General features: G+C 51.5%; 1 protein-coding gene across 4 annotated transcripts in view; it reads left to right on the top strand.

Annotated features, from left to right (window-relative positions):
• TECPR2 (tectonin beta-propeller repeat containing 2) overlaps nucleotides 1–22,613 on the top strand; it is a 107,223-nt gene that overhangs the window by 37,184 nt on the left and 47,426 nt on the right. For all 4 annotated transcript variants that reach the window (XM_045448303.1, XM_045448305.1, XM_045448306.1 and 1 more), the window contains 8 exons: nucleotides 5,259–5,571; nucleotides 7,134–7,266; nucleotides 10,150–10,464; nucleotides 11,235–12,217; nucleotides 13,779–13,962; nucleotides 16,734–16,907; nucleotides 19,043–19,223; nucleotides 20,359–20,500. In XM_045448303.1, the coding sequence (XP_045304259.1) occupies nucleotides 5,259–5,571; nucleotides 7,134–7,266; nucleotides 10,150–10,464; nucleotides 11,235–12,217; nucleotides 13,779–13,962; nucleotides 16,734–16,907; nucleotides 19,043–19,223; nucleotides 20,359–20,500 (2,425 nt within the window). The remainder of the gene's footprint in view (nucleotides 1–5,258; nucleotides 5,572–7,133; nucleotides 7,267–10,149; nucleotides 10,465–11,234; nucleotides 12,218–13,778; nucleotides 13,963–16,733; nucleotides 16,908–19,042; nucleotides 19,224–20,358; nucleotides 20,501–22,613) is intronic.

Below are 22,613 nucleotides of genomic sequence, written 5' to 3' on the forward strand. Positions count from 1 at the left end.
GGAGCGGGTCTGGTGGGAGGTTTGTAGAGACGGACCATGAGGCCGGTGCCGGGTGGCTGGCACAGGCCGGCACGGAGGTTGAGGTGTTGGCACCTGTCGTGGCCTCCCTGGAGCCCGCTGGCGGGCCACCCCAGAGGGCGCGTGGCTTGGACAGGGCCGGGTGTTCTCGGCAGGGAGCAGGGCGTGGGCACAGGTACGCTTGCAGGCAGGGAACCTCAGCGGGGGTGGGGTTGTGCTCTTCGGATGGAGGTGGTGACCCCCCTCAGACCGGACCAGATAAGACACATGTTACGCCCAGAAGATCTCAGAGACCCCAGCCGTCCCCAAGCGTGTTGTGTCTCTGCTGTCCTCAGGGTTTATCTCCAGGTCTGTGTTGCACTGTTTCACACGGGGACCGTCCGGTCATCGGGGCCCCTGCACGTTGCAGTCACGTGGAGTGCGTGCCCCTGCAGAGCCAGCATCAAGTTCTGGAGCAGGGTCCCCACCCTCGTGCCTGTGTGACGGTCTGTGGGCAGTTGGCCACGGAGCCTTGTGTCACCCATCTTAGATTTTCTTTGTCCTGTGTCAGGTCCTCTGTCCACGCTCAGCATTTCAGGTCTCTGGCACCATAAATTATACATCACGTTAGAGAACACTCCTTTCAGGGGTGCCTGGGGGGCTCTGTTGGGTGTCCGACTCTTGATTTCGGCTCAGGTCATGATCTCACGGTTCGTGGGTTTTAGTCCCGCATCGGGCTCTGTGACGACAGGGTGGAGACCGCGGAGGAGTCTCTCTCTCTGTCTTTCTCCTTGCCCCTCCCCCGCTCATGCATACTCTCTCTCGAAATAAATAAACTTAAAAAAACATAAAAAACACCCTTTTCATATCAGTGTGGCTCATAAAGGGAATTAAAGTGGTTTGCAAAGTCATCGGTGATTTTTCTGGAAATGACCTCCACCAGAATTAAGTAGGTAGGTTAACTTAGTTATGATTTTAGAACCCCGCGATGCTTAGACCTTAAAGGTTGGAGTCTGAGGGACCCATCCAGAATGACATCAGGTGCTGCAGAATCGGACCACGAGTGGGTGGATGGCGGCCAAGCCAGCGGTTTAGGACGACTCGCCCCTCACTCTGGCTAGTTATCTCCGACTTCACTGCCTTCCCTCGGCTCACTCACCACATGCAGCAGCTCCTCAGAGCCAGCCAGCCACCCACCAGGACCCCGTCGGCACGTTCCTTCCCCCAGAGGGCCCGCCCGCCCCTCAGCCGCGCGGTAGTCCTGGGTTTGGCCCTCTCGTGCCCCGGGCAGGACACGTCCCATCTGGACTGTGGGGCAGCCCTTTGAGCCTCACTCGGATACAGCGCCAGCCAGGTGCCCGCACGGCAGTTCCCGCACACGTGCCGTCTGCCACGGCGTGTTCGCAGACACGGGCAGGGTCTCGCCTCCTTCGCCTTTCATGTTGCCCCCAGCACTGGGTCTTACATAACGCAGGAACTCCCCACGCGTTTGTTAAAATGAGTGCATGAGTGACCTAAGGTGAGCAAATCAAAATGGGAGTGACAAGAGATTTTTCAGAGGACCTATAAATAGAAGGAAAACAGTTAACAGGTGGATCACCAAGTAGAAATTGATTTGACAGGAAGGGCAAGAGGAAGAGATTACGGGATGTTCCGTAGAACTCGTTTGGGTCTGTTTAGTGAATCTTTCCAGAACAGATCCACCAAAGGCAGTAATCGAGCACGATGCCGATTTTAGCGCTGTCCATGAATGATCTACAGCGTAGAACACTCTTGGCTAATCTAACCATCTTCGTTTCAAAGTGAACTTGATATTCGATGTCCTCCTTGGACCTTGTCCAGAAGGATTGAGTTACCGGAGCCAGAGGGACCTAGGGGGATACTGAAGTGCAGAGAAATGTCCAGATAAGTTTATCTGTGTGGCTGTGTGGGATGCGCTCTGGGGACAGCCCCTCAGGAGGGCCACACGGTGGCACCCCACAGGCCTCTGCTGTGTGCAGGGAGGGTGAGGAGAGCGTAGGGAGCACATAGGTAGGGAGCACGCAGTGGGGACATGGATGGACCCACAGGTAGCTCCCGGCTGTGGGTCCCTGTAGCCCTGTGGGTGGCTGGTGAGCATTTGTGAGATATAGTGTCACCAGCAGTGCTTTTGTGCCTTCAGAGATTGTCACTTAATCCTCACTTAACCTTTGAGATGGGGGGAATGACCCCTGGTTTACAGATTAGGAAACTGAGAGCCAGGAAGGTTGCAACCACATGGCAATTCTATGTCAGGGCTAGAAATTGAGCCCAGCTGTCAATCTAGAGCCAGTGCTCTTTCTACTGTTGAAAATCAGAGATGTACAAGGGCGCCTGGGTGGCTTAGTAGGTTAAACATCCAGCTCTTGATTTCTTTCGGCTCAGGTCGTGGTCTCACGGTTTATGAGTTCGAGCCCCGGGTCAGGCTCCTTGCTGACAGCACAGAGCCTGCTTAGGATTCTCTCTCCCTCCTGTATGTGCACGCCCTCTCTCTCTCAAAATCAATAAATGTTAAAAAAAAAAATTAGAAGCGTTTTGGAGAGAGGATCAGCAGGACTCAGGGCTGGACTGAAACTTTTTTTTTCTTTGTAATGGCTATTCATTTTTCAGAGAAAGAGAGAGCGCATGAGCACACAGGTGGAGGAAGAGCAGAGAGAGAGGGGGACACAGAATCCGAAGCAGGCACCAGGCTCTGAGCTGTCAGCACTGAGCCTGACGCGGGGCTCGAACCCACAAGTTGTCAGATCATGACCTGAGCCGAAGTTGGATGCTTAACCGACTGAGCCACCCAGGCGCCCCTGAAACTTTTTTTTAAATTTTTTATTTCTTTTAGAGAGAGAGAGAGAGAGAGAATGAGTGGGGGAGAGGGGCAGAGGGAGGGAGACAGAATCCCAAGCACACTCCATGGTCAGCACAGAGCCTGACACAGAGCTCAACCTCACAACCCTGGGATCATGACCTGAGCCAAAATCAGGAGTTGGACGCTCAACTGACTGAGCCACGCAGCGCCTCTGGACTGAAACTCTTAAACTTTCAGGTCTGGCAGGAGCCTGAGATCAGGCAAAGTCAAGGGACAGTGAGAACTCAGAGGGGTACCTGGGTGGCCCAGTTAGGGAAGCGTGCAACTCTTGATCCCAGGGTTGTAAGTTTGAGCCCCACGTTCAGTATAGAGATTACTTAAAAAATAGGATCTTTAAGGGGCGCCTGGGTGGCGCAGTCGGTTAAGCGTCCGACTTCAGCCAGGTCACGATCTCACGGTCCGTGAGTTCGAGCCCCGCGTCGGGCTCTGGGCTGATGGCTCAGAGCCTGGAGCCTGTTTCCGATTCTGTGTTACCCTCTCTCGCTGCCCCTCCCCCGTTCATGCTCTGTCTCTCTCTGTCCCAAAAATAAATAAAAACATTGAAAAAAAAAAAAAATAGGATCTTTAAAAAAAAAAAAAAACTTCAGGATTACTGGTGGAAACATAGGTTGGTATAATCACGTTGAAAAAAGTTTGAAATTATCTTCCAAACCTGAATTTGTTCTTATCCAGAAACCCAGCAGTTACCCAACAGAGCAGTGGTTCCATCTCTGAAAGGTCCTTGACAGACTCTTACACCTGTGCATCAGGAGGTCTGTGCAAAAATGCTCAGGGCACTACTGTTTAAAATAAAAATGTAGAAATAATGCAAATGCTCATCAGCAAGAAAGTGAATAAATAACTTGCGGACTACTGTGTAGCAGTCAGAATGAATGAGGTATAGCTTTTTGATCAGTAAAGATAAACCTTAAAAATATAATGTTAAGGGGCTCCTGGGTGGCTCAGTCGGTTGAGCATCCACCTCGTGATTTCGGCTCAGATCATGATCCCAGGTTGTGTGATCGAGCCCCACATGGGGCTCTGTGCTGACAGCACAGAACCTGCTTGGGATTGTCTCTCTCCTTCTCTCTGCCCCTCTTCTACTCATGTGTGCCCTCTCTCTCTCTCTCTCTCTCTCTCTCTGTTTCAAAATAAATAAATAAACTTAAAAAAAAGCAAGTTGCAAAAGTATACAAATGGCATCATACTTTTTTTATACAAATGAAATTGTAAATTTCGTAGTATTTAGGAATACATAGGTATGTGGTTAAACTGTCAGTAAAAGTAAGGGAGTAATAAACACAAAATTCAGTCTAGTGGTCATACCTGGGGAACAGAGGGGCAGGAACTTTTTTAGGAACATGAGAGAACATCAACAGTGTCGCTGATGATTTATTTCTGAAGTTGAGGGCTAAATTCCCAGGTGTGCACTTCATTTATTAGACCTCATAACTTTTACGTACCTATAAATACATATATGTAATATAGTATATATATATAATTTATATATATGATATATATGATAAAACATATATAAAGCATACATTCTTTTGTGTTAGGTATTTCATAATTAAAAAAAAAATTTTTAATGTTTATTTATTTTTGAGAGAGAGACAGAGACAGAGCATGAGTGGGGAAGGGGCAGGGGGAGAAGGAGACACAGGATCCAAAACAGGCTCCGGGCTCCGGGCTGTCAGCACAGGGCCTGATGTGGGCTCGAACCCACGAGCTGTGAGATCATGACCTGAGCCAAAGTTGGATGCTTCACCAACTGAGCCACCCAGGTGCCCCCATAATTTTAAAAATAGAGAAAAAATACCACGCCTGGGGACCAGAAGAGAAGCAGGTTCCTATGATGGGTTTAGACTCAGTTGTAGGCGTGATGCTCATTCATTGGGATGTGGGAGTGAGTACAGCAATCAGACGTTAAAAGAACAGAATTTCCGAACAGGGGGAGGATAGTCAGACCTGGATTTGTCCGCATCTGCTTCCGTTTCCTTTTCTCGGACACAGGAGCTGTACTGTTCGCCACACGGGGCTGTGGTGAGGATTGAGCCAGAGGGTGGAGACAGAGCCTGGGGCCTGGCACCATAATAGTCGCCATGAATCGGGATACTGGCTTAACAGTACTGGGTACACAGTTCTGAGGGGGTTGCAGGAAGTATGATACAGAGACCTTGTCCTCTGTGGGCAGAGATGACAATATGGTTCCATTAACAACAACAAAACAAAAACAACAACAACAACAACAAAACATAGAAGAGGTTCTGAAAAGACATTAATCTTGTTGGGGCTTAGCCAAAAAATTCTTATTACAGTTGATATCAAGGGTTGACAACCATGGCTTTAAATCAGTTCATATTTGTTTTTTGTTTTTTGTTTTTTTTTTTTCTTGTAATTTCAGCACTGGGAAATTTGGAGCTTGTTTTATACCAGGGCTCTGTAAGCAAAGTGATCTGACTTTGTATGCGTCACGGCCTGGGCTCCGGCTCTGGAAGGCGGACATCCATGGGACTGTTCAAGCCACGTTTATCTTAAAAGATGTCTTTGCCGGAGGAGTCAAGCCTTTCGAACTGTACCCGCGTCTGGAATCCTCCAACAGGGGAAGTTGCAGCTTACCTGAGAAGCACCTGGGGCTCGTTTCATGTTTCTTCCAAGAAGGCTGGGTGTTGAGTTGGAATGAATATAGCATTTACCTTCTAGACACCGTCAACCAGGTAAGTGACGTGATCGCACCACAGCTTTGGTGTCTGTAGGATGTTCATCCACAGACTGTCTCTCAGGATGATAGAAGGAACAATATTGATCCTAATGCTTTACTTTTTTCCATTGAGTCAGTTAAGGAAATCAAGTGATGGTCTGATTATTTTGTAGATTTGAAGAAATGTTTGGTTTTGGTAGAACCTTCTAGCTGTTCTGCCTCTAAGCAGGAGTCTCGTCTGCCCTACCTGGAACTTCCTCACCTGGAACTTGAGGGCAGAGTTAGTTGGGTTGGGGCCACCAAGCTGCCTTTTTGCCCTGAGTTGGTTTCTCTTCCTAAGGAGCACTTTGAAAGGCATTTTTGTATTCTTCACGTACAGACAACTTCAGTTTTCTTCTTTCTCTGGGTACTCTAGGAACTTGATACACACTTGGTAGTTAGTGGGATCAAAACGTTTGGTGATTACACATCAGTTCCTTTCTTCTGAGCCCTCACCCCCAGTGCTTTTTCCAACAGGTGCAATTAACTTCATTTTAGACGTAGAGAAACGGAGACAAAGGGTCTGTCTGTGTGCGCGTTATGGCTGCCGTCAGAGTCTTTCAAACTAAGGGCACGTTTTTAGCTATTCCTCAGGGTTATTAAAAATTAACAAAGAATTTAGACGCTTTTCTCTCTACACTGAATGGCCTCTTGTTTGTATTGTTGGCTGAAAAGAGAATTTTTAAAACTTGTTGCAGGCTCTGGGCATCCCAGGTGGCATCAGGGCCTCTCCCCGCCCCCCGTTCGTCCAGAGCTGTGAAGGGCAGTGCACATGAGTCTCTCCCACAGGAGCACACACAGTAGGGGTCTAGCCCAGGCAGCTCATCACTGCAGCCCGGGAGCGACGTGCCCGTGGACGTTTGTCCAGAGTGCTGTGAGCTGTGATGAGTCCTGGGCAGGGCAGGGCCACTGAGGCTGAGCTCGCCGGGGTCCGTTACCCAAGGAGGTGGTGTCTGAATCGAGTTGGAACTCTCCCAGGGAACAAGAGTCAGGAAAGGAGTCTGAGCAGAGGCCATGGCGTCATGGAGGAACAAGGCTGGGGTTTGGACTGGCCCGTTCCACTCGGGGCACCTGTACCACAGCCCAGGGCAGTTGTGGGAGGCTGACGGGCAGGTCCAGCCAAGGAGGCTGAGCTCCACGTCCAAGGGGGTCGGGCGCAGGTGGGACGCGGGTCCGAGTGGCTGAGAGGTGGGGCAGACAACCCACTCGGTCTCGTGAGTTTACCGGCAAGGTGACTGACTCCAGGTCACATGCCTGTCAGATACTACCTACTTTGGCTGAATTATTCTTTTTTAATTTAATCTCTACACCCAATGTGGGGTTTGAACTTACCACCCTGAGACCCAGAGTCCTGAGCTCCCCTGACAGAGCCAGCCAGGGGCCCTGCTTCGAATTACTCTTCAGAAGTTTCAGAAAGTGGCCATAACAAAGCACAGTTGTCATTTGACTTCGTAGGACTCCTGCACATGTTTGTGTGTTTTCAGCTATTACTGTTGCCTGGTTGTGTGATTTTCTTCTTTTCTTTCCTTTTTTGGACAGGCTACAATTGCTGGTTTGGAAGGATCTGGTGATATCGTGTCTGTTTCCTGCACAGAAAATGAAATATTTTTCTTAAAGGGAGATAGGAACATTATAAGAATTTCAAGCAGACCTGAAGGACTGGCATCAATAGGTTTGTATTTGTCATAAAATAATTGTAGTTTACAATTTACAAACCCTCCCATCACTTCGCTTTTTCTAAACAGGTATTTGGAGGGTTTCCTGTGCTTCTTAAAATACGGTTTACGAGACTTTTCTTGAAGCTTACCTATTTCAAGGCTCCCGTCACACAGCCTCCCGTTTTGGTAGAGTGGCTCCGTGGGTCTGGAGGGTGGGAGGCTGGGCGAGGAGGGAGAGCACAGCACCCACATGACTGCTCTCTGGTGTTCGGACGATGTGTGGGATTAGTACTTCAGAAGATAGAGATTTGCCAAGATTTTAGAACATTTAAATCTGTTATCTGGGACATATCCTTTGCCCTTAACACAGTTCTTCTTATCGCATTGATTATTCTCTCTGCTTTTGACCTTTTTCTGTAATTCATACAAGCCCAGGTTCTAACGAGTGAATTGTCACACACGTTCTCACGCACACTTCGGTGGTTTGGGGCTCACCAGCAAGATTGTTCCTGACGGTGACGACAGTGGTGTGGGCCCCACCCCCAGTCCCTCCACTCCACTCTCCTCCCTGTCCTTGTCCTGTCTCTGTCACTCGCCTTGTTCTCCCTGTGTTCCAGAGAGAACCACAAGGCTGCACACAGCATTCCTGGCCTTAGAAGGTCCTGAGAACAACCTTAAATGGAAGGTACTGGTTTCACAGACGAGGAGACTGGGACCTAGGAAGATGCAGCTCCCCCTCCCCAGCCAGGCCCCCTTCCTCCCCGGGGTTGGAGCGGCCTCATCCCCTCCTTGCTCACCGCACTCCTGTGGCCACCGTTGATGAGGTGGCCTGCAGGGCACCCCGTCCTCCAGCTGCCAGCCCTCTCCGAGCCCTTGCCCTCTCCCCCTCACCCGGGCACTTAGCTAGGTGTGTGGTGCTCTAGGACGTGGCCCACTTCTGGCAGGATGGTGCTCCCTGCACTCTTCCCACTCCTTATTGAAGACCCAGGTCAGGGATTCCTGCATTTTTGAAACTTTCCCCGAGTGCCTCAGTTAAGTCAGCCCTCTCTTCACTTGAGTGCCCAGGGAGCTCCCTCCTGCCCTTCTGACCATGGAGCCATTCACTTACTGTGTACCTTACCCCACAAAATAGTAAACTTTTTGGTTGCAAGCATCTTGTGAGTCCGCTTTGTGGGCCTGCACAGCACATGGCACGTAGAAAGAAGACCCTGAGTATTTGTTAATTCGTGGTGTCCCCATTTCACAGATTAGAAAACCAAGGACTAGGGGGGTAAGTGACAAGCCCCAAGCCAATCAGCATGTCTTCTGATTTCTGCTTCTGCCAGCATTTCTCCTCTTCCTCCTGCCTTGCCGCGCTGGTCAGAAATGGGGCCCCTTTGCTGTAGCCACGGCCTTGCGGTGTCCTGGCCTCAGGGGCATCTTTGCTGTCACTTCTCTCGCCAGCATGAGCTCACATCTGAGTCCCTGCAAGCGAGGGAGTGGAGGTCCTGGACCGAAGCGGGTGGGCGGGTCGCAAACCCCAGGCCTTCCAGAGCGGAGCAAGGGGGGGAAGAGGAGCCCCGGGGGGGCAGGCCACTGGACCCCATGCTGGCAGGCCTGCCTGAAGCCTTACTCCAGCCACGTCTCTTTTCGTAACATTTAGAGTACACACTGTAGCAAGTAGGAGATTGTACCAAACAGTGTCTCATTAGCCACATATTTACCTCTCGAAAAGATGAGTGTCATAAGGGCTGTCTTGGCCCCAAATTAACCATCTCTTAAGAGATGGCCGGGTGGGGCTGGGGCGGCAAGTGAATTACCTCTTAAGTCAGAGGGTGAGTCGGCATAAATACTCCAAATTCTAGTCGTGGAAAGTGCGTAAGTTCTGGCTTTTGAGTTTCTGAGCTGGCGTCGTCAGTGTTGTCAGGGGCAGCGTGGCCCCTGGGGACAAGTAAGCTCTAGACCACTGCCTTCCGGCAGGACTCTCTCACAGCGATGAACATGGTCTGTATCTGCGCTGACCGGTAGGTGGCTGCTGCCCACACGTGAGTGCCACGGAATTTTAAATTTTATTTGGCTTTGACAGGGAAATAGCTGCATGTGGCAGTGGCCGCTGTATTGACAGGGGAGCTCTGGACCCAGACCTGCCATCAACCTGTGTGCTCTTTGACAAGTCGCTTCCCTGCCCGGGCTTCACGCAGAGCAGAACCCTCCCTGTCAGCCCCCAGTGTGCAGGCCACAGCCGACAGTCTGCCCCCGACGACCCTCACAAGAGGACGGGGATTCCCGTCTGTCTGGTTGATGGCCCCAGAGCGGTGTCGGGCACATCGTGCGTACTCGGTCACAAACAGGTGGCTGAACGGGTAAAGTGGTCCCTGGTCGTGTGGCTGGAACCCTTCTGGCCACAGTGACTCTGGTGTCGTGTTGAGAAGGATGCTGCTCTCTGCTTGCTCTGGACGCTGCCTTGTTAACATACTTCTCCATCCTGACTTGGTGCTAGCAGGAAATCACCTTCACTCCTTGAATTTCAAGAAATAGGATTAGAGGTACACGTGTGTTTTTCAAGTGCCCTCGAGTAGTAGTATATCAGGGCGTGGTCTCAGTATGGGATGTCACTAAGCCCATTTCTCTTCTTTATAAATTCTTTGTGAACTGATGTGAGGAATGCTGTATACTTAGTGGCGTTCCCGCACTCTTGAGTTATTTACAAAAGGCAGCTGTGGGGAATCCTTTTCCTGATTTGGGTACGTGCGCTTCCTGGAGCCCAGAACCGTTTGTTGGAATCTTCCGTGCGATTCTTTTAGTTTCGTTAGTTTCTCTGACTTCGTCAGGCTGGTGTTCAGCAGGGTTAGCAGACCTGAATGAGAGCACGTTGACTTTCTTGTAACCAGTAGTAAATCCCACCCCTCCTTTCCCAGCGCGAGACAGCCTGGAGACGTCCGGGTGCGCAGAGCAGGTGTCCGGGCAGCGCGCGGAGAAGCCGTCGGGGGCCACGGTTTCTGAGACGAGGCTCAGGGGCTCTTCCGTGGCCAGCTCCGTGGCCAGCGAGCCACGGAGCAGGAGCAGTTCTCTCAACTCCACCGACAGTGGCTCCGGGCTCCAGGCGGCGCCAGAGCCGGGGAGGGGTGGCCAGCCCGCCTCACAGAGATTCAGCGTGATCAGCTCAGAAGAGTTTGAGCAGGAGCTCGTGGTGAAGCCGCTGAAAGTGAGAAGGAAGAGGAAGAAGAAGTCAGGTACGGCCTGTGGCACCGCACGCACTGACTCCTGCTCACGTAGGGGGTGCTGCCCTCACGGAGCGAGCGCCTGCCCACTCGGGTGAGGGGAGGCAGGGAGGGTCTGCGGCCATCACGTGTCCCCCTCTGTGGAGGGGCTTTGCCGTGAAGTATTTCATAAGTCGCAAAAGAGCGCGACGCACACGTAAAGCGCTTCCGCGAGGTTTAAATCCTGTAACGCGCACCTGCGTACTTACCGCCCTGCTTGCTGGCCCTGGGGTTCCACTTCTCAATATTCAGGTAAAAATTTGGATCTATCTACATATACCATGTGTTAGACCAGAGTCTGTGAACCCGGGTGGAAGGAAAGTCATGGAGGCAGAGGGATCACTGCATTTGGGGTTGGCTGTGTTACAGACGTGCGATCTAACAGAGAACTCGTTTAACTCTGTGCTCCTTGGTTCCTGTTAGGCCTCCCTAGCTACAGATACTGCAGTACCGAAGGACAGGTATCGGACTGCTGAGCGTTTTAATCATTTTAAACAGTTGATCTGCAGTCCATCTGTTCCTTTGTTTTTTCCCCTTAACATTTCTTGAGCAAGGCCTCAGAGCCCATCAGCCTGTCTGACAGTTGCGTCCATTTAAAACACCTCTGCGTTAGGATAATTCATACTTCACTTAGGTATCCGTCGTTTAAGATGCATTTTTTCTTGAGCCAAAATTTTGTTTTTTAGTCTCTTACCGTTTATGCAGAGTCACCCGTCATCTTAAACGTTCTTATTTTAAATTAGAAGGTGGAAGCCGGAGTGCCTGCCACAGTTCCCTTGAGTCAACTCCCTGCTGTGAGTTTCCGGGTGACAGTCCCCAGTCCTTGAGCACAGACCTGCTGTCCATGACCTCAAGTTTGGGCAGCATTGTGGATCGCTCGAGCACAGAGTCTCCTGACCGGGAGAGTAACCTCAGCGGAGAGGTGAATGGTGTCCTGCAGGAGAATAATGACCCCGAAGCGTTCAGTGTCCTGGAGGTGCCTGAGCCTGCCCCTGACGTACTGAATGAAGGGCGTGACAGTAGACCTGAAAGCCCACGATGGAACCATGCAGGTGAGACGGAGCCACACAGGGGAGTGTGGACTTCACTCTTGGAGCTGAGAGAGGCTGTGGAAGGCAGTGATGTTACCGACCTCAGAGAGGAGCCTTGCCCCGCAGACGAGGGACTGAATAGCAGGCAGTCACCCTGGCGAGAACAGGCCCGGGAAGCAGGGGACATGGAGCCCGATGACCCCCAAAGCACTTTTTCTGAAGCCCCCTTCCTAGACTCACCCCCGGTGCCTTCAAGCCTCAGCTGGGCCCCCCACGCGGAGCAGCGGCTGCCGGGGACCAGAGCTGGCGAAGGCGGTGCCGAGGGGCCCGGCAAGGGGCAGGGCGTCCTAACGCACGTGGAGGCCCCCGGCCACCTCGGCTCATCTCCCTGGCACGCTGTCACTGACAGTGACACAGGCCTAAAGGAAATGGCGGCCTCGGAACGTGACCTGGGGAGTGCAGGAGGACGGCGGACTCCCCCGGTCTCTGCCCTGGCGACTCGCACCCGTGAGCCGCGGCTGGAGCAGCCTTCCCGGGACCAGGTGTTAACGTCCAGCGACGAGGAGGACATCTATGCCCAAGGGTTGCCTTCATCTTCTTCGGAGACGAGCATGACTGAGCTCGGGGGTAGTCGCTCCCTGCAGGACCTGAGCCAGCCCGGCACAGAAGACACTGGGCTGCTAAAGTCAGATCAGGTATGTGGGTTTGTGGTGGCCAGTTTCCTGTGGGTCCATCCGACGATGCACGCGGTTAAGGAGGGGGACTCTCGGTCATCCTGCATAAGGAGATTTCTTTAAAGTGCTTGCTTTTCTTAGCAGATGATTCCTATTCAATGTATTTGGTTTCAAAACTAACCACGTGTTGTGACTTTTCCTGCTGAGTAGTTGTGAGGCACAGATTATGAGTGTGAACTTAGGTGTGCTTTCCCCAGATGTACCACTGGATTCCCTCGATGCCGATATGTGTATCGTTTGGGCAGCTCTCGCCGCCTGCTGGGCACCGTTAAGCACTTTATGAGTCCACCTCATTTACTCTCAAAACAAAACAAGCTGTGAAGTTGGCGCTGCCGTGGTCCCCGTTTTACAGTGGGGAACCGCAACTCGGTTAAACGGCTTGCACAGGTCCCATAGCAAGTGGAGCGCAGGGCTGGCCCCGGGACCGTCTCCCAGCCTCTGTGCCGTCCCACCTTCAGAATGAAATGTCCCGCTTACTTGCTTTGAGACCAATGCCGAAAGGTTAGACCTTCTCCTCGGTCCCGCCTGCACCCACCCTCTCTTGAGAGCCCTCGGCTGCAGGCGCCGCGGCACGTGGACGTCCAGTTGGGATCTCAGAGTCTTGAGGAGGCAGACATACGTGCCGATCGTCTCAGCTGAGCGAGACTCTGGGCCGATGGAGGAGAGCACAGGGCGGGGCTCTGGGAAGCTGTGAGGCGCCAGCCAGGCAGACGACGTCCTGGGAGGGCAGGCTGTTGGGATTCTAGGCCAGAACTCTAGAAAAGCCCTTCCCTGGGTGATCGGGAACCTGGCACTCAGAGGACTTCTCCCCCACCTGCTGACAGTCTTCCCCCCATCCCAGTAGCTGGAAAAGCCCAGAAATTTTGTGGCACGTTGGGGAGGAGGTTGAGAAAGACTTGTCACAGGGCGCAGGGCTGGATTGGCAAGGGTTGGGCGCCATTCTCTATGAAGCAGTTGACTTGCATATTCAGGTGATTGTGCAGGTACATCGATTTCTTCTGCAGTTTCAGAAAACTGTCAAACTACAACGACTTCATTTAGCTTTGATTTTTAAAAAGAATCCAAGCAGCCAAACTATTGGTCTACAAAATTCTGCCAGGCTGAGCATCTTGGCCAGATTTCCATCAGCCACACGGTGTGCCCCATGTCCAGCGATGGGGACCGTATTGAAAACACTAGGTAGCGTATCTGCAAGGATCGGAGGCACGAAATAGCAATTTGCACACACGTTGTATAAAGCGCGGTACGCCTGTGCGCAAAGCACCACATTAGGAAGGTGTTCTCAGATGGCAGGGTGTTAGCCGGGGATGCTGTGGGGTCCCAGTAGGGGACGGCAACTCCCATTTCGGAGTGTTTGCTTCTCTTCGAGCACGGCCCAAAGACAGCAGGTCCCCGCCTGTCTTCGCGGAGCTCCTCGGCTCTACGAGCTGAAGGACGCCCTGCATGCTTGGCCTGCTGATGAGAGCACGACAGCGCAGCTCTGTCCTCTGCCACAGAACTCACCAGGCTCTGTCCTTGTCAGTTTGCAGAGAGCTGGATGGGGTACTCTGGCCCCGGCTACGGCATACTCAGCCTGGCGGTCTCCGAGAAGTACATCTGGTGCCTGGACTACAAAGGCGGCCTGTTCTGCAGCGCGCTGCCGGGCGCCGGGCTACGCTGGCAGAAGTTCGAAGACGCCGTCCAGCAGGTGGCAGTCTCACCCTCAGGTCGGCCTCCCCGGCTCCCTGCTGGCACCCCTGCAGCCCGCCTCGCACACAGTGGGCCCTGCCTGCAGTGGCCCCATCCCTTCGGCAGACCGTCCCGTTCCTCCCGTTCCTGCAGGTTTGGGGGGTTTTCTCCCGCAGAACAGGGGTCATTCCATTTGACATCAGTTAACAAATAGAGTAAATGGATGTCTAGTTTGAATTTTTGTTTTATTTATTAATTGCAATGGTGACACATGAAATTGTTTTTATAAGCTATACAAATAGCTTGAATTTGGGGGGTATTTTTGAGAGATTAACATATCTCTTATAAAAAGAAAATATGTTTCAAAAATGAAGGCCTTCAGGCTGATTGAAAAATAAAATGTGTTTCCTATTGTTGCTTTAACGCAACTGAACTAATGAAGGTGGGCCTGTGGATGTGTTGGATATGTTCAGATCATTTGGTTTCCTTCCTAGAAATTAGTTTTTAATGAGCGATGTGTATGCTTTAGCCAAATAATCTACTCCCTGAGTGTAGAAGAAAAATGTGTTCGTTCTCACAAGCCGTACTTAGGCTAACCATTTTTAGTGAACCATAGCAGACGTTTCCTGGATGAGGTTCGACCAGACTTTCAGCCTGTACTTCCCCTACCTGTCTAGAATCATTTGCTCATCTGTTTCGTCATAATGTTGGCCACTTCACCTATTAGGGGGTAGGTAGGTAGAATAGAAGTATTTCTATGCATTTGCCTCATAGTAACGAACTTATTGTTGGGACATTGGAATAGAAGTCAGACATTGGAGGGACGCCTGGGTGGCTCAGTCTGTTAAGTGTCTGACCCTTGATTTCAGTTCAGGTCTTTTTTTTTTTTTTAATGTTTGTTTATTTTGAGAGAGAGTGTTCATGAGCGGGGGAGAGGCAGAGAGAGGGAGAATCCCAAGCAGGCTCTGCATTGTCAGCACAGAGCCCGAAGCAGGGCCTGAACCCACGAACCATGAGATAATGACCTGTCAGCTCAGGTCTTGATCTCAGGGTTGTGAGTTGGAGCCCCACATTGAGCACTGCACTGGGCATGAAGCCTATTTAAAAAAAAAAAAAGAAGGAGGAGGAGGAGGAGGAGAAGGGGAAGGAGAAGTCAGACAGTAGAATAGAAATCAGACAAAACGTACTCTGTGGCCTTTGACTCCTCTTCTGTAACTTTAGTGTGCTTTCAGCTGGATTTCCTTTGACCCTTTCCAGGTCACTGTTTAAAATACTAGTTTGTTCAAGGTTGCTTTCTTTTAGCTCTTCGCTTATTTGAAAATTATTTTTCCTTAGTGACTGAGACAATAGTGTATTTCGTTAGCGGGCCTTATATAACTGTGCATTTTCATTCTTTCTCTGTCATTCACTTCTGGGTTCATCTCCCCAGCCATCTAAAAGCTTTGGTCCTGTCCTGATTCTGTTGACTACTTTGTGTTTCTGAAACGTTCAGGCCCTCGTTGACCTAGGGAGAGTTCTGTCTCCACCAGCTCAGTGTCTGGACTGAGGGGCCCCTGCAGTCTTCAGGGGGCACCGAGCCCCGTGGCGTCCAGGCTGTGCTCCGGGCTCGGCCGTCTGTCCTGCTTTTCTGCTCTTACTGTCAGACCCTCTGGTCGGGCCTGGCTGTGCCCTGCTGATTCCCTGGTGGTTTCTTACACGTGGCTGCCTGGCCTGTGCTACACCCTCCGTCCACATAGAATACCTTCCTCCTTCCCTCCCCTTCTTCATGTCTTTTGTTTTCTCTTTCTTTTCTTTCAGTTGTATTTCAGGAATAAACTTGAATGATTCATCACTTACCTGGAACACCCAGTGCTCATCCCCACAAGTGTCCTCCTTAATGCCCACCCCCCACCCTCAGTTTGTTCTCTGTAGTTGAGTCTCTTACTGTCTGTCTCCTTCTCTGTTTTTATCTTATTTTTCCTTCCCTTCCCCTATGTCCATCTGTTTTGTTTCTTGAGTTTCGTATATGAGTGAAATCACATACATTTGTCTTTCTCTGACTGATTTTGCAAATACATTCTAGCTCCATCCACATTGTCACAAATGGCAAGATTTCTTTCTTTTTGATTGGCAGATAATATTCCAGTGTGTGTGTGTGTGTGTGTGTGTGTGTGTGTGTGTGTGTGTGTGTGTGTGACAGAGAGAGAGAGAGAGAGGGACAGAGGATCTCAAGCAGGCTCTGCACTGACAGCAGAGATCCCGATGCGGGACTCCAGCCCATGAACCACAAGATCATGACCTGAGCCGAAGTCGGACATTGAACCAACTAAGCCACCCAAGGGCCTTCTTCACCTCTGTGTCTCAGAATCCCTTTCTGAGTGAAACAGGATAGCCCAGCTCAAATGCTTCTTTTCCGTGCATCTTATCCCCTTAGCTGATCCAGAAATGCCTCCTTTGTGTCCCTGTGGGACTTTTCAACCTCTGGTGGGGCACCAGTTGTGCCTCCTAAGGTAACCACGTCAGCACTACCACTGCCCAGCTCTGCCGTGTCGTCGATATGTTCTCACCTCCAGTCTCCCTAGCAGCCCCGTAAGGAATGGATGAGAAAATGAGGCACGGGGACGCCAGGTGACTCGATGCCCGAAGCCACATGGCTGGTGGGTGGTGGCCAAAGGCTCATCCGTGGCGCTGGGGGCCCTTTCCCCAGTTGGGGTAGAAGCAGAAGGGAGAGAGCGGTTTTAGAAATCTCTCCCCCGACACAACCAGAGTGAAGTTTTTTGTGTGAGTCACAACATTTACTGGATAGCGAATAGCGTTTGTATTTCCGCAGGCGCCCTCCTCTGGAAGATTGAACAGAAATCTAACCGAGCTTTTGCTTGTGGAAAAGTGACCATCAAGGGAAAGCGGCACTGGTACGAAGCGCTGCCCCAGGCGGTTTTTGTGGCCCTGAGCGATGACACGGCCTGGATCATCAGGACGAATGGAGACCTATACCTGCAGACAGGTAACTGGAGGCTGTGCTCCAGCGCCCGGCGGTTTGGGGGTAATCGCTTCCTGCCGTCCTTCACTTTGTTAGGGACATGCTTAGAACGGTCGCAATGACTAAGGAGCTAAAAATCAATGTAAATTAAAGCATTTGTGGCAAGACAGTATTTGTCATTGGAATAAATTAGCAATTTCCCGCTGTTGACTCACATTCAGCCCAGGACAAATTTAAGGCAAAGATTAATAGGATTAATTAGTGAGATACAGAAACAGATTTTTCTCCTTCTGGCCAAGCATTGCCTGTCACACGTGCTACAATATCGAAGCTTAGCGGGAAGGAAAATGACATTACAGTCGTTTTTTCCTTTAGGTTATGGCTGGATTTTTTTCAGCCAGGTCAAGGCCTGCTTCTGTATACTTGTTCACATGTGGGTCTGGAAGAAACACTGAGAGAGAATTTGATCAAAGTAGCAGTTCAACTTCGTCCTAATAAACTGCCCTGCGGGGAACCTTGAGCTGCTGCAGGAGACCCAGGGAGACTTGCTTATTAAACACCAAGTGTAACAAGAGTGAGCGTTGGTGTCCTGTCAGCAAAACGGTCTGTGAGTTTCCAAAGGCAGTGTGATTTGCCGGCATCTGCAAAGGATATGGGGCACGGAGCTCTTTTTTGGTCGTCAGGAGGCCATAGTGGATTTACGTAAAGATCGGTCTTCTGACCATTTAATATCGCTGATTTGGAGAGAATGTTTTAATCTGCTATGAGCCGTCAGCCAGGGATGACTCTCTGAGATTGAAAGCCTTTGCACCTGTGGCTCTCTGTCGCATGTGGGAGGGCCAGCATCCCCGAGAAGCTGCTGCCTGAGCCCTGGTGGTCAGCCTTGCCAGCTTCTGGGCCACCTGCCAGTCCCGGTCTCTCCATTCTAGTTCCTGTGTCTCCCTTCAAGTGCAGAGAGCTCTGGAAAGGCAAAGGCATATCCAGTTTCCAAGGGCATTTGAGTTTCGTTCCTGGTGGGGAACGGAGTGCTTGTGGCCTGGGGTTGGGGAGTGGCGGACCAGACCTACCGCGTTAGTCCCTGCTGCTGGCCTGAGGATCTGTGGTGTAGGAAGCCCCGCAGGTGACTCTCCTGGTCAAGGACGAGACGTGCCGCCAGGGACGTGGTACACGGGGTGCTTCTGCGATTAGGCGGGGCGCACCCTCAAGCAGCAAGAACTCATCGCAGGCCGACGCCACGGAGGATGGGCTTTTAGTTACCAGCTGCTCTGCCGGCTCCTGAGGAGAGGCTCCAGGCTCGTGAGACAGGCTACAAGGAGGTGGGGGCAAGAGCCCCGGCTGGGGAGTCAGGGACCCTGAGCTCTGTCCCTGCCGTGGCCTTGCCTTCCATCTAGGGTCCCCCCACCCCCACTCCCGCCAGCTAGGTGAGAGCAGGGAGAGGGCCGCTGCCTTGTCAGAGCTGCTCCGAGGAGGGTCAGAGGAGGGGCGGAGGCCTCGGAGCCCCGCCGTCGCCAGCGGCTGCCACAGCAGCTCGCTCAACCAGACGCTCTGAGGGGCATGGCCGCAAAGCATGGGAGGGCCTCGGGAGCGGTGCTGCTCCGGGCCCGGGCCTCCTGGCTCAGCCTCTGGCCGCTCTCCTGCTCTGGGCCTTGTTCTTTCCAGACTTCGTAAGATACTTTGGGACGCCGGGATTCCGAGCTGTTATTCCTTCAGTTTTCTTTTTTTTTTTTTTTAATGTTTATTTATTTTAGAGAGAGAGAGCAGCAGAGCATGAACAGGGGAGGGGCAGAGAGAGAGGGAGACACAGAATCTGAAGAAACAGGCTCCAGGCTCTGAGCTGTCAGCACAGAGCCTGACTCGGGGCTCTAACCCATGGACTGTGAGATCATCACCTGAGCCGAAGTCGGACGCTCAACCGACTGAGCCACCCAGGCATCCCCCCCCTTCAGTTTTCAAAGCACATCTGCAAACACTTTAGATAGACGCCATACTTAAGCACAATTTCGCCATTTTTTGTTGACTGACCCTTAGAAAGACAAAGTACTTATTACAAAAGAACAGGCAAAATACCGAAAAAAGGAAAAGAAGCAGACGACAGAATACAAATGAGGTGTGAAATCCTGATTGTGTGTTGGGGTGCTTCCTGTCTGTCTCCCTGGCAGGTCTCAGTGTGGATCGCCCCTGTGCCAGAGCCGTGAAGGTCGACTGTCCATACCCACTGTCCCAGATCACAGCCCGAAACAGCGTGGTGTGGGCGCTGACAGAGCAGAGGGCCCTCCTGTATCGGGAGGGCGTGAGCAGCTTCTGTCCTGAAGGGGAGCAGTGGAAATGTGACATCGTCAGGTATCCGCAGGACGAGCAGAGACCTCTCCATCGGCTCGCTTGTCCCACCCTCGGTTCTTTGCTCGACTCCCCTTGAGGCACCCACGTGAGCCCGTCCTGGCCAAGGCTGCTTCTCTGGAGCTCTCCGTGGGGATAGCATTCTCTGGAATCCTCAGGAGCCAGTGTCAGCAGCCTGACCTTGGAGATGCCCTGTGCCTGCTGCTGCCTGGCAGACTGGGCGTCGGGTCAGAGCTCAGTTTTTTGAAATGCTGCTGCCCTCTTGTGTAACCGCGAGCATCACGGCATCCCGAGTCTCTCATGACAGTCTCTGTTCGGCACCGCCCAGTGCTGTCGGGTGGTTTCTGTTTACAGTCTCAATGGTTTAGGGCCAAATGTTTTTCTTTATTATCATCCTAGTCCGTGGTAATCAGTCTCTGAATTTTAATTCGTTGGGTTACTTGTACCACTCAAAATTTTATTTGCAGACCATCAAATCGTGTTGCTGATTAGAAAAATGAGACTAGGATGCCCTTGGTTTGAACCTAGCAGCCCAGTAAACTTGAGCAGGTGGCTCCTGGGAGCCTCCCTCGGGCTGGGCTGGGCGCTCGAGGGGGTCTGCCCCGAGCCCTCCCCTCCCAGGGCTCCTGCTCCGGGGGAGCCACGTAACCGGCTGATGCCAGTTAGCGTAGATGGTCCTAAACCGGGAGTGCAGCCCGGCTGAGCCTCGAAGCTGGTGAGGGCTTCACCAGAGGGGCACGAGGGAGAAGGGCACCGCCCGCAGTGAGACGGTGTGTGCCCAGCTGCTGCCGCCCAGCACAACCTGGCACATGGGGGGCGCCTCCGCTTGCTAGATTGTGCAGGAGGGAGCAGTGGAGGGTGTGGGGCTCCAGGCCTCGCGTCCCTTAGGTGCCTGCATTCTTTTCTTGTAGGGTATTTTCTCGTCCCTGCCGGGCCGGGTCTTCAGTATGTCTTTCGGAAGCTGCCACACATTTAAACAACATAACTGCACAGTAATGTGACTCAAAACTGGACCTTCTGTCCTTGGAACTTGTGGGTGGGGTCCAGACCCAGCCAGGAGACACTTGATTGCCACGTTCTAGTCACGCTGGGCGCTTGGAGTGTGGGTGCTGACTCCCGTGTTCTCTCCCGTTCCCAGTGAAAGGCAGGCTTTGGAACCTGTCTGTATAACTCTCGGGGACCAGCAGACTCTGTGGGCCCTGGACATCCGAGGAAACCTGTGGTTCAGGACCGGCATCGTCTCCAAGAAGCCTCAGGGAGATGACGACCATTGGTGGCAAGTAGGTACTCAGCTCCAGGGCCACTGGCCAGGGTGTCTCCCCGGGTTGGGAGCTCTGCTCCTCATTTATAGCCCTTGTCTTCTCCGTAAAGAGACTGGGAAGGTTGGACTGAATTAAGAACACTCACTCTTCACTCTTCGATGAGTTAAACTTCGCTGTATTTGAGCACATTAGAAATATCAAGGGCTTTTCGTTGTAGGAGATAACTTACAAAGCTCTCTTCGCTTAAATTTACAGGCTTTGCTTATTATTTCTTTTTTTGTTTCGGTGTTGCTTAGCAATTTATCCTCACGTGCTAAACAAGCCCAGGGAAGACCTAGGTAATGATGATGTTTAGGAAGAGCTAGACGGTGGGTTTGGAAACCCAACCTGCAATTCGAATTCATCTCTCTCCGCTTGCTCTCAAGGCCTCTAAGCAGGCAGTGTTTCAACAAAGAAAGGAGAATGTTCCCACGTGTTCCCAGAAAAGGAAACACTCTGCGTCATAGTAGGGTATAAGCAAGCTAACTTTTCGTGACTCGGTCACAGCCAGAGTGGCCTAGAACGTATTTTCAGAGAAGTTGTCCCTTCCCCTCTTTGGTACCGTTCAGTGTAACTGTAGCTGCCCTTCCCCCCCCCCGCCCCCCCAGCCTCGCCTCCTGCTCCCATCGGCAAGGTTGTTCTGACCCTCCAGTTGAAAAATAAGCAATGTCTCTTCAGTGTTTGTCTCCACTGGTTCAGGTTTAAAAAATTTTTTTTAATGTTTATTTAATTTTTTGAGAGAGAGAGAGCGAGCCAGAACATGAGCAGAGGAGGGGCAGAGAGAGAGGGAGACCCAGAATCTGAAGCAGAGGATCCAGGCTCTGAGCTGTCAGCACAGACCTCGACGTGAGACTCGATCCCACGAAGTGCGAGATCATGACCCGAGCCGAAGTCAGACGCTTAACCGACTGAGCCACCCAGTCGGGTTGCAAAATAAAACCAGGTTCAGGTTTTATTGTTGCCTCAGACTTGCTGTGTTGAAGGCAGTTCTTTCATTAGTGGCGCTTAGGTCTTTTGAATGAGAATGTGAAAGATAAGTTGTGTTTGCTATTTAATGAATAAGTATATGTGTACGTATGTCTCTAATTTGATATGCCAGATACTACCTGAGAGGTCGTACAAATGATTTTAAAATATCCTCTCCATGCTTGTAACTGTATTGTATGGTTATACACACACACACACACACACACACACACACACACTGTCTCTCATGTATGTATGTACCCAATTCCATTTTTAAATAACCTAAAGAAAGTTAGATACCATTTACCATAATATTGAGAACCTTATCTTTAGAGAACTTTAATTTGACAGAATCCTCTACGAGGTATTTGGAAGCGTAGTTATTCTAATTACCGTAAGACTGATTTCTCTGTAGCTCTAGAGCCAGCTTTATGTTTGGCTGCTAAACCTTTCCTTTTTTTAATATGCATCTTGCTTATCTGCAAGTGTGGGGTGCTAAGGCAGTCTGTCACCGACTTGCTGCGTGGCCTTGGCGTGTGCACTCCCAAGGAAGAACAGAGCTCACTGGGCCGGCACACAGCAGTGTGCATCGTGAACCCCGGAGCTGGGTGCCCAGCGTTCTGTGGGCTGCGATGGAGACCACCCAGCCGGGCTGGCGGAGCGCTTACCGACAGTAGGAAGTGGGGCCGCGGGGTCCTGATGTGGTCTGATGTTCACTTAAACTTCAGTTAGGGCAGCGGCTCATCCTTTCATGGATTTAAAAAAAAGCAGATTTGTACACTTAAGTACTGAGTGTTGCGGTAATTCCCTTTTTGTTTGGTTTTGTTTATTATAAATTAAGTTCCCTATGATAAATGACGTCCCTTTCACTCGATTGTGTGTGACCTGGGAACGTGGCCTGCACAAGGCTGTCCTAGGAGTGGGGGAGTGACATTCTCTATAATCCAGCCCGACGGGGCAGACGTATACATGACAGTCACACGGAATCAGATTTTGACCATCTTAGAAAGAACTTTCTCACAACCAGAGCTGCCGAACAGGGAGAGGCTCTCCCCAGAGGTGCCCTGGAGAGTGTCTTTCGGGAACGTTAGAGAAGCAGCTTGCACGCATGAACCAGGGTGTGCCC

This window comes from Leopardus geoffroyi, chromosome B3, assembly GCF_018350155.1.
Source record: "Leopardus geoffroyi isolate Oge1 chromosome B3, O.geoffroyi_Oge1_pat1.0, whole genome shotgun sequence".
NCBI classification, from domain to species: domain Eukaryota; kingdom Metazoa; phylum Chordata; class Mammalia; order Carnivora; family Felidae; genus Leopardus; species Leopardus geoffroyi.